At 35.0% G+C, this 12425-nt stretch overlaps 1 protein-coding gene across 1 annotated transcript in view; it reads left to right on the forward strand.

The window, feature by feature from the left end:
• Positions 1 to 7774: 7774 nt before the first annotated feature.
• Positions 7775 to 12425, forward strand: part of LOC143250588 (IQ motif and SEC7 domain-containing protein 1-like) — a 172416-nt gene continuing 167765 nt past the window's right edge. Inside the window, exon 1 of the mRNA XM_076501380.1 lies at positions 7775 to 8056. Coding sequence (XP_076357495.1) covers positions 7824 to 8056 — 233 coding nt within the window. The 5' untranslated portion in view covers positions 7775 to 7823. The remainder of the gene's footprint in view (positions 8057 to 12425) is intronic.

Below are 12425 nucleotides of genomic sequence, written 5' to 3' on the forward strand. Positions count from 1 at the left end.
ATGAAACATGATATATCCTAGAATAGACATACATGAATTTGAAATGTGATTTATCCTGAGAAATGCACGCCAAACTTTGAAATATAATATATCGTGGAATAGACACACCTATCTTTGAAACATGGTTTATCCTGGTATACATAGCCTAACTTTGAAATGTGACGTACCTTGGGATATATGCACCTAGTTTTAAATATGATGTATCCTGGGATAGACAGACCAAACTTTGAAACACAATATATCTAGCATAGAAACACTTAATGTTTGTACATAATATGCGTGTGAAGAATATATCTAAGTTTGAAATATGGCTTCCGAATTTTATATGTGATTCCTATATACTAAACAAGGGCCATTTACAGTTCTACTTTAAATCTGAAGACCTTATTTAAACACGTGTTTGGAAAATTACGTGTTACCTGCGAGTGTTATATACGAGTGTTATATGCTATCCAACCTTTCTAAATTTTGATTGTACCGAAGTGATACCGTCTATTAGATTAATTAACTTAATGCGTAAAGATAACGAAACAGGAGAATGTATTCCACGAATTCTGAAGCGCCCTTGTCATTTGAGTTAAATCCCTGCTAAGCATGTGAAGCCACAAACAAAAAGAGAAGCTGTCTGTAGATACTGGAGTAGGTGGGGGTAATGGGTAATAATGACATTCATATAATACATTTTGTATAGCCTCATTCATGGTACACAGTACGACCGGAAGCTGTACAGAGGATATGTAGCTTGTTGTACACGTACGATAACTATGTAAAATCTACGGTGAGGATTACCAAAGTAATCTGAGTTAATTGGCTTGAAAAAACTGTGTAGATGATTCAGGAAAGCTTATTATGTTTGAATGGAATTTTCTAGTGTTCTTTTCATCAGTGCTTTTTAACTCTAACAACGGTCTTCGTATTGGCGAATTTTCACTTATTTCTAAGCTTTATTTATAGTTCTGCGTTTTGGTAAAATCGTTGAAGACATTATATTACAATTATTTAATATTGAATCTTGTCCAAAATGAGTTTACGCTCTTGAAATAATGCCGCGCCATTTTAAACAAATTAATAATATAATTTTCAGTTTCTTTTTGTGTGCCTGGCATTGCCAGGTGGTTAAGGCACTCGTCTCATAATCTTAAGGTCACTGGTTTCAATCCTCGTCCAACCTAACACCGTGGAACGTTGTTATGTGAAGGGCACTCCCATTATTCGTTGGTAAAATCGTCGCTGAAAAGTTGGCGGTGGGTGGTGATAGTCTTTTCCTGTTAAATTAGGGACTACTGGAACATATAGTGATCGTGTAGCTTTGAAAATCTGCGTTTTGTTTGTGAAGTAATTACACCAAGAGAATATTCGTTCTAAATTTCACGCATACGTTTTTTAAGTGAATTTCATTTTTAACTAAAATCAGCATCGAAATATCAGACAGTTGAAAACATGTGTAACTACAGTCGATATTTTAGAACAAAGGCTGCCTTCCTAAAGTTCCTGAATTTTCCGGTTTTTTTATATCTCGTTTCAATATCATTAGCTGATCAAAATCTGTGTGGGACTGAGCGTGTTGCCAAAGGCCTTATATGAAAAAGTGTAATGAGACTAACAACAGCGCTCCAAGCGACAGGTTTGATAAAAAGCAGCTGTGCTGTTGGTGCTCGTGCTTTATAAAGAGCATGCACACTCGTAATGATGCTACGTTCGATATTTATACAAAGTGATTGGCATCAGTCTTTTTTCTGGTTTACGTGTTTAATAAACATATCATAATTATTGATTACAATAAGTTTTTCTTGTTTTAAACTATAAGCACTACTTTGTTTTCTCCTAGTATTTGTCAACTCTCCTGATTTTCCCACGAACTTTACTCTCCCAGCTGTTCGCCACGATGAAGTACATTGTTTATTGAGGGACGATAGACAGCTTTTAAGCTAGATGTCTCCGGGCTTACAAACCTAGAGTTTTGTGTTTAATTACAAACAAAAAAAGAACAACATATTATATTCACAGTGTCTCTTCTGTCGTTTCTTTTCAAATAGCTCCCCGCTAGTACAGCGATATGTCTCCAAATTTACAACGCTAGAATCAGAAGTTCGATTCCCCTCGGTGAGCTCAGCAGATAGCCCGATGTGGCTTCGCTATAAGAAAACACAAACACACACTGTTCAAATAGAAATTTAGTATTACTTACGTTTTCATGCCCGTGAAGAGGGTAGAGAAACTCGCCATATGTGTAACAAACATATCTTAAAAGCCACCTTCATCACTATCTACGTAACGGTCAAGTGATCATGCCCTAAAATGCTTAATTTTTCTAATTCTAGAAACGGTTCTGGTAATAAACTAATTGTGATATTTGAATTTAAACATTAACAAATAGTACTATAGATGGTACTTATCTGCCCGATAGCATAGCGGTAAGTCTACAGATTTACACCGTTAAAATCAGGGGGTTCGATTTCCCACGGTGGACTCAGCAGATAGCCCGGCGCTGTTTTGCTATAAGAAAAACACACACGTTAGTTAACAATTTTGAACTGTATTAAATACCACTAGTACAGCAAATCCTGTGTACCAACAATGTTTTCACTGAAACACGTTTGCGTTCACAAGTTTTGATGGTGTTTTTATATTTTCAGTAGTGAACTTGTACACTATAGGATGTCCGTGTTATTTATATGGTTGAATCTTTTCTTATCACACCATCTCTTGATGTTGTAGTTTAAATCTATTCTGAAACTACATGTTCATTCACAATATTCTTTTTTTTAATTCATTCTTTTCATCATATGATTTTAACTCTAAATTTGATTAATGGTGGGAGGGAGTTTCTACATTTTCAAAATTTAATCCATTTTTTAGTATGCTGCCTCACATTAAACATGCTTGTTCTTCCAGCCGTGGAGGCGACATAATGTCCCAGTCAATCCCACTATTCATTGGTAAAAGAATAGCCCAAGAGTTGGCGATGACTAGTGATGACTAGTTGCCTTCCCTATAATCTTACACTGCTAAATTAGGAACAGGTAGCACAGATAGCATTCGTGTAGTTTTGTGTAAAACTCAAAAACTAAATAAACAGTATTCTGCCTTGTACGCAATGATTTGCCTTTTTCTGAAATGTATTTTTACTGCTCAGTTATTATTTTGATCAGGATGACATACACACTTTAGGCATTTTTATTATGTGTGGGACACACTGATGTTGTCTCTTTCACAACTTTGCCCTTACAGTCCTTTAACGCTTTAGTATGGCCCGGCATGGCCAAGCGCGTTAAGGCGTGCTACTCATAATCTGAGGGTCGCGGGTTCGCATCCCCATCGCGCCAAACATGTTCGCCTTTTCAGCCGTAGGGGCGTTATAATGTGACGGCCAATCTCACTATTCGTTGGTAAAAAAGTAGCCCAAGAGTTGACGGTGGGTGGTGATGACTAGCTGCCTTCCCTCTAGTCTTGCACTGCTAAATTAGGGACGACTAGCACAGATAGCCCTCGAGTAGCTTTGTGCGAAATTCAAAAACAAACAAACAAACACTTTCGTCCAGTGTGTGTTGCAAGATACTCGTCTTGTGAGTCCTTTGTATCGTGCTTATTTGATTATTTAGATTTTTCACTGCAATTTTCTATTCGCCATCCTAATTTAATTCTTCCAGTTCAATTCTGGGCTTCGCAGTTTTGGACCTATTCTACATCATAGGTATTTTTACTCTCGTCTCTTTGTGATGTTAAAAACAATAAACCTTCTCAACCATCAACCATGGATGAACCTAGTTTTGTGAACAGTGGTGACAGGCATTACTGAAATATTCGGGATGCATAGAGCAGATCCAGAGATCATCTAATGTGAATGAACGAAATGATATAAATATAAATTCTCAGGTGTAAAAAATGGGAATGTGTTTAATTATTTATTCATTCTCATTGGCTCTCACTCACTTTGCAATGTGTTTATTCTGACTTTTAATATTCCAGAGGTTAAGTCTACCTCATTTGAATTTTATATATTTAGAATTAAAATGAATTTGAAACAGGTTCTTATATTTGAAATATTCTTCCTTTACCTTCCAACAAACAACTTTTCGTCACGACTTCAACTTTCAATAAAATCTAAATTATGGTGGAAAAGCATAACCTTCAATGAAAATATAATTCATTCTAACATGAAATAATACTTGTTGTTTCTTCGTGCGTTTAAAGTGAAAAACTCGTTAAGTGCCCGGATATAACACCTTTTCCTTTATTACGCTTAATTGTCATATATCACAGGGACTCAAAAACCTCTTCAAATATTTACCATTAACAGGGGCCACCTATTTGACCTAATAATATATACACAAATATTACGTTATTATGTACAGGCGACAAACAATTAAAAACAAACAAACACAAAAACATTTAATTAATTACTTACACCTGACATTTAGGTTTACGACTTCTTCTACTGTCTCAACTTCACAGGTTATCAAACTGGTTTTAAATGTCGGTAAACGAAAATGAAATACAGGTACAACAATATAACGGAAAAAGTATGTGATATAAGCATAGTCGAACAGTTTTGGGTCATTGATTATGAAAATAGAGAAAATTATAATAATATAATAAAAGTAGGTAAAATCAAAATGATAAAATCAATATAATAATAATAAAATATTAAAGGTGCCAGGCATTGTACATATTAATGTAGGGACGTTTGGATTGAATCAGAAAGGACTCCTAGTATCTTCTGTTGAGAAAATTGTTACGAGTTGTTTGTCCTCTGTACATAATGGTTTTTATCTTTCAGTTTGCACTGAACTTTCATAAAAATAGTAATACAAATACTAGATTATTTCGCTCCTTAATATGATCTCATATCAGAATGAAAAAAAAAATCTAATTGTAAGCTATAAACTCAAAAACGTATCATAAAACTTGCGGATAGCAGTTGCGTACCCACGAGGCTTTCCGTGTTGCCAGGAAAACCCCTCCCCCAAGATCAAGATAAGATTAAGAGATATTTAGCGTAATAACTCATTAACAAAAGTGCAATTATGGAAATATTCTCTCTTAAGTCCAAGGTACGCCGTTGGATAAAGAGCTTGGTAAGTGCTAAGAAACCAGCCGCCAGATGACGCGGTTAAAATATAAGGCGCTTATAGGAATAACAAGTGGGATGGATGTCTTAGCAATATAAGGTATTTGACATGAACAACACTCTATACTAAAAAGTAAGTTAAGATACCGGTATTTTGAGATCAAACCGGAAGTTATGCAATGCACGATCTGAACGGTCAACGTTCAGTTATAACAATTACTAATTTAGAACACCTGATCTTAAGAGAGAGGCTACCTGATTGCTGCATCTGCCACGTACACGTGTACATTTAACATATAGTGGGATTGACTATTGTACTCACTATTAGGTGAAAGGGCGAAGCAAAAGGCCGCTCAAATTTTGACATGCGATCTGCAGTCTGTACCCAAATTTATTGAGATCTTCAAACGATTATATGCTTTCATAATGCTGTAATTTAAGTTACATTATAAACATTTCTCCATTCATCAAACACTTGTTTATGTTTGCTTATAAATTAAATCATGTAAAGATATTTACGTTGGTTTTGGAGTCTCACGCAAAGCTACACAAGGGCTATCTGCGCTAGCCGTCCCTTATTTAGCAGTGTAAGACAAGAGGGAAAACAGACTAATCATCACCACTCACCACCAACTCTTGGACTACTCTTTTACCAACGAATAGTGGGATTGACCGTACATTATAACCCTCCCACGACTGAAAAGGCGAACTTGTTTAGTGTGATGGTGATGTGAACCCCCGACCCCCAGATTATGAGTCGAGCGCCTTAACCACCTAGCCATGCAGGGCCAAAAATATTTATATTCCTTAACACGTTTTCACCAAAATATAAAATATATCTTGGAGTTATTGACGGCGAAAGTTGATGTTTTTTTAGCAATAATTGAATTTTCGTACTACATTATTAAGTTGCTTTTGATATGTATAATTAAGACTGAAAACTAGCATACGCAAGAAACATTTGTTACGCTACAAAAATATCAACAAAACAACCTCGCCTTTCCGCATTTAAAAATTGTTAAAAATGCAAGGAGTGTTTTGAAAATTGTTCTATTAATTCAAAATTAGAGATAGCTAGCACTAGTAGTTCTCGTGAAATTCAACACCGCCACTAACAAAAAAGTAACAAATAGGGTATTGTTTTTCAAATAAATAAAATAAACTTTTCATAATTTTCTTTATAAAGTTACTTGATATTGTTTTTGCAACAACATTTCTGAACTTTTCTGCATTCAAGATAACGCAAGTGTTCATTTCATATTTCTATACTATACAGAAGACTGAATACCTTACATTAAAATGATTTCGAATATGTAACTAACATCCAACATAAGGTTGTTGTGAAACGGATTGTATCAGAACTACATTTTGGCACAGTTTAGCGAAGTTTAGTTAATGTACTGCCACTAGAAAGCTATCGCTTTCGGGAAAAGAACGTAACGGCCCTTTCCGACGCAGAATATTCATTTATGCAGATCATGAAGAGGCATTTAGATCGGGGATTTGGAGTCTTAAAGAGGCAATAGTTCATTTAGATCGGGGATTTGGAGTCTTAAAGAGGCAATAGTTCATTTAGATCGGGGATTTGGAGTCTTAAAGAGGCAATAGTTCTTTTTTTTTTTATGGAAAATCTTAAGGTACCATAAATATTCAGAAAGAGAACCGCAACAAGTCGTATCCTAGCCGTGGTAAGCAAAGTACTATGCCTTGTATAGGTGAAAATCTAATAACATGATCAGTAACAAAAGTCTTTCTCATCTTCCAGGCGACAGTATCAGCAACATAAAGGATATTTATCTGACATAAGTTAGTGTCACTTTTACATAAGCTGCTTTTACTATTTATGTCAAGTAACTGAAAGATGAAATGAGTATTTGTGCTATTCCATAAAAGACACAGAGGACAAATCACCGTATATAACAGCTGAAAAATCATTGTCTTTATGACTTATAGAAACCGGCAGGGAGGAGTGGTATCCCTTGGACATGACAGCTTTACAACAAGGATTTTTTGGAATGAAAACTTCACCGAAAATCTATTTCCATGATCGTCAGATAGAACGTGACAGGACGTGAACACATGTATTGTAAAACAGTAATAAAATGTCAAGGCAATAGATCTTCAAAAAAATTAAAATCTTGAGAAATAAGATAATAGATTATTACACTGTAGAAAATATTTATTTTTTTAAATTAAAGTAGACTGAAACACAAATGTTCCCAGTAATTTGTTTTCTAATGTATTAGTGTTAAAACTGTAATAAAAACAATTTGTTTATTTATATGCAAAAACGGCTCGTTTGGGTTGAGAAAATATTTTACATAGAAGAGCGAACAACGTTTCGACCTTCTTCGGTCATCGTCAGGTCAACCCAAACGAGCTGTTTTTGCATATAAATTTCTCAACAAGTGGGTTTCTCGACATCACTGATTATTTTGTTTATTTGTTTAAAGTCAAGCACAAAGCGAAACCATGGGTTTTCTGACCTCTGGCTAGAACGGGTATCGAACTCCGTTGTCTAGCGTTGTAAGTCTGCAGATATTCCTCTGTGTCAGTAGTGGGCAATAAAAAGAAGTTTGCCAACCTCTTCATGTCTTCTCATGATTAATGACTGAATCGTCAGATGGCGACCAAAAACAATACTTTCCTGCCATCTATTGAGCTGTTAACAAACTTGCGGATTTAAAAGAGGGTGATGGCGCTGAGAAATGAGTATCACGGATACATTAGGAAGGTAAACGAACCTTTCAAAATGACACACGCATCTGAAAATGGTGGTAAATGTGAATCCGATAAACTTGTAAAAGAACTTAGGAAAAGTATCGAAGAAAAGGAAAAACTTATAAGGAAGCAATTCATACGTATTGAAGAATTAGAGAACGAGACAACGGTATTAAAACAAGAAAAGGATGCCCTTCTCTGTGATATTAATAAACTCAAGTTTGAGTTTGAAATGAGTGAACTTAAACGGATGAAGGACTTGAGGTAGGTATTTTCAATATGCGTTAAGTTTTCTTGTTTTCATTCCTTTAGCAATACTACTGCAAAGAGATAATTTTATCGATTAAATCCTCGCTGTTGGTCTTCATAACGTGAGTTATACTCATTGTAGTCTTATTCGTACGTGTTCATAGTCGGATGTACAGCTTTAAGGTGCCAGCACTCAACACTCAAATCGTCGAGTGCTGTCGAGAGCTTGCGCGTGTTTCCATGCCTACAGTAACCGCGGTAATTCTCACCGTGCTCGTCCTGAAGTATGTGAACGTATGGCATTTTAGGCTATTTAAATATTTACCCGCGTACACTTGTAGTAGGCCGTACTTTCTTTTATTTGATTTTCGTGATTATAACTCTTCTTTGTTTGTAATATTAATATTTAGAGACTAAAATAATACGACTTTTAGAAAATCTTGAAGCTCTATTTCAAAAGCACATTGTCTTAAAAACTAGAATATTTAACTTGAAATGAAATAATATTACTTCGTGGGTATGGAACACGATAATTAATTGTAGTTGTTTTCCCTTAACCTTCAGCGATAACAGATACCACAAATCGTATTTCTACTCAAAATGTTTTGAAAATCTAACGCTCCATGTAACAAATCCTGGAAAATAAACAAGTTATCCTGAAATAATTTCTCATGTTACTATGATTTATTCTAAAAACATTTCTGTAAATTTCGAACACTTTTTTTTATTCCTAGTAAAACTCATCCAGTTATTTTATAAACATATTTGAATTATAAAAATATGAGAAAAATTATTAAATAGTACACAAAAATAGTCAGTTAATTCGTAAATATAACAGTGAGTTATTTTTAACACTAGTTGCAACTCTGATTATACAAAACTTGAGTATATTATATTAAAACGATGTAGAAGTCTAACCACATCGTTACAATCCGTATCGTCACATCTGATCATGTTCTATTCGACGATAACCTTGTATCGTAGTTCCTATTGCGAAAGATTCCTTAGTGAGGCTTTAATATTCGAAGTACAATCCACCTCCTTGCTGCTTTCCATAATCCATCTAGTGTTGGAGGACGATGGCTTCCCAGCGGCCGTTTCAACAGTCTGATAGTACAATCAATAGGCGATGTGTTTGTTGATTTGAGTGTTATGTTTTTGAATGAAATAGCAGGAACACACATTTCATTTTACAGCTGCTTGAGATGTATAATGTTTAAATGAATTTCTCATGGAAATGGCTTTTGACACTTTTCTAGATGAAAACCCTTTTTGAATATGTTACGTTCTGTTGACTGGGAAATGTGGACTGCTTTTACCACTGAACTTTCTGGATGGTTCTGGTGCCACAAGTTCGTCCATATTTCTTTGTTTTTAAATGGCATTAATAACAAAGGAAATTCTAAACCCCCTATTTGGAATTTACTTCTTCTTCCTCTAAATCTATCGATTTGTTACGGCAACTCACAAAACCTCAAGCAATGTACAAGTGTAGTTCTGATACATACCGTTCCATAGTGACTGTATACCTGATGTAGTTGTTGCACAACTTGATGAGTTTCGTAATCAAAATTATTTTAGTATAGCTTATTTAATTTTTTCTAGAATAATCGAAAACGTTCGGTTTTTGTAATATGCAGAATACTGAAAAATAACATTCTAATCATAAAGCACGTATAATTTTTTTCTGTATTTATATGTTTTTAAACCTTTTATGAACTCTTACTGTTCAAATGTCAAGGTTGAAAATTATATAAGTGTAACCAATTTCTACTTTTTAGCAGTATAACTAAGCTCACTGTATGTCTGTGTAATTATACACTTTTTGTGTTTGAGCATAGCATGGTATCACCACCAAACAAAGTTTGTTATTTAGATTTTCTATCTACTGCAATCTCTTACTTGGAAAAGTAATCAAGGATTGGAATAATACTCTTTAAACCAATCAAACTACAGTATTAACGAAACTGTTTGTATTCTGATGCTAGTGTCTACATGCATAGAGTAGATATTGAGTAAATGCCTGTGTAATAACAACGAAGGTAACGTATGATCGGACAAACATGTTTGCTTTGGTTTGTTTTGAATTTCTTGCAAAGCTACACGAGAGCTATCTTGCACTAACTTAGTAGTGTAAGACTAGAGGGAAGGCAGCTAGTCATCACCACCCACCACCAACTCTTGGGCTACTCTTTTACCAACGAATAGTGGGGTTGACGGTCACATTATAACGCCCCCACGGCTGAAAGAGCGAGCATGTTTGGTGCGGCGGGGATTCGAACCCGTACGTGTCGAGTGCCTTAACCACTGGACCATGCCAGGCAGGACAAACATCCACGTGTTGTTATTGTGGTTTGTACATGTTGTTTTGAGCAATTGTTCCTCAAAACACACATACGTACCTATTTTGTATAAAAGAGTATGCTTGTGGTATAATCATTTACTAAAACATTAAATTCTTTGTTTAGAAACTTTCTCTGTACTTGATGTAGAGTGATGCTTCGTCTGGTGCCAGAAGTTATAGAACATCTAGTTGTTTGACTGTCCAGAAACGGTATGGAGTAAATGGACATTGTCAAAATAGTAGGGTCCCCAGTGTATTGTATCCAGAATCCTGACAGTCATCGAACTACAGGAAACCTTGTTCCAGGAAGGTTTACTTGTAGACGTCGAAAAACTCATGCCCGATTTAACAGTGGTTTAGTCAGGTTAATATATCAAGGTAAAAAGAAGCCTTACAACACCTTGCGAAACGAACGGCATGAACACATTCATTCCAGGGTATCCAGAGAAACAGTGAGTAGGATACTGACCAAACAAGGTTAATTTGCAAAAAGGTTTATCTGCAAATCGAAATTAACCAAAATTCACTACCGTCACCACGTTACTTGGGCAAGACAGTAAGCCAACTTAGTTAGGACACTGGCCACATGTCATCTTTTTAGATGAGTTCTGTTTTCAACTTGTTAAAGTTGATGGTAGGATTCATGTTCATAGTGTGTCTAGAAAACAGAGGAGGAAAGATTGTCTTTCCAACAAGGAACTCGCAGAAGATTGTGTAGTATATGCTTGGTCAGCTATTCATCATAATGGAAAAAAAACACTACTGTTCATATCCTTCAAGGCAATATGAATGGCGCCGCCTACAGGTTCTTCATGTAGATAATATTTTTGCTAAACTTTGTGTTTCAAGATGACAATACCACTGCCCACAGTACGTGTATTGCATACGATTATGTCAGCCAGGAAGACTTTACAAAATTGCCACGGCCAGCAAAGTCAGCAGATTATAATCCCGTTGAGAATTGTGAACAGAACTGAGTCGGTAAACTGCTAATTACTATCCTTAACTTCCTACTGTAGCGGAAGCAGCACCCTTTAGTGACAAGTTGAAATGAAATTACTGTGGATTACATCAATAACCTCATCGACAGTGTTGCACGTCACTTTGTGGAGGTTATTAGAATATGAAGACCAACCAAGTACTAAATATTTAATATAAACTAATATCTGATATGAGGCTGTGAACGCTATTTAGAATGATTTGATATTATATTTTTCTATACTATATTTTTGTTAAGGTTATGTTGTGGTAAGTGAAATGTAGAATTACACATTTCTCTCATTGTGTCTGATAAAATTCTTTGCTGTTCTAATAAATCGTTCATGATGTTCTTAGATCCTGTCTCATTATACAAACAATATATTTAGATGTTTAATACAACATGTATTTCTCGGTTTGACAGAGCTAAGTGTACTTGTATTCCATCTTAATAATAATGATCTGATTTGTTACCAGATAAGTAAACACTATGGCCAAGACTGTATAAGAACAAAAAACCAAAATAAACATTGCCGCCTTTGTAACACATATTAGTAAAAACATGAAGAAGTTACAAGTTAATGTCTACATGACACTAGAATTAGCAATGTTAAGACGTTATGTTTACATAATAATGGTTAGAAAGCGAAAAAATAAAAGTTAACATTTTATTTGTTTTATATGGAATTAAGCGCAATGCTGTACAATGGGCTATCTATGTTCTACCCACTAGGTGTATCATAACTTCGTTTCTAGTGTTGTAAGTCTAAAGATATGCTGCTGTGCCACTGGAGGGATAATTTCTTAATATTGATTATAAAGATAAAATAACAATAACTTCTTAATACTTATTATAAAAGCCAAAAAATACTTTCCTAAGATTTATTCAAGAGGCTAAAATGTTGTTAATATCGGTATAAAATTGTTCAGAAAGATATATATACTGATTAGTTCATAATATCGATCAGGAAATTGAAGATGTTTGTAAGTGTAGACCAAAAATATTAACGCCTCTGTAATAGTGATAAGTATTTGGGTGTTTGTTGATAAACACAAAACTGC

Source organism: Tachypleus tridentatus, chromosome 5 (assembly GCF_004210375.1).
Source record: "Tachypleus tridentatus isolate NWPU-2018 chromosome 5, ASM421037v1, whole genome shotgun sequence".
In the NCBI taxonomy this organism is placed as follows: domain Eukaryota; kingdom Metazoa; phylum Arthropoda; class Merostomata; order Xiphosura; family Limulidae; genus Tachypleus; species Tachypleus tridentatus.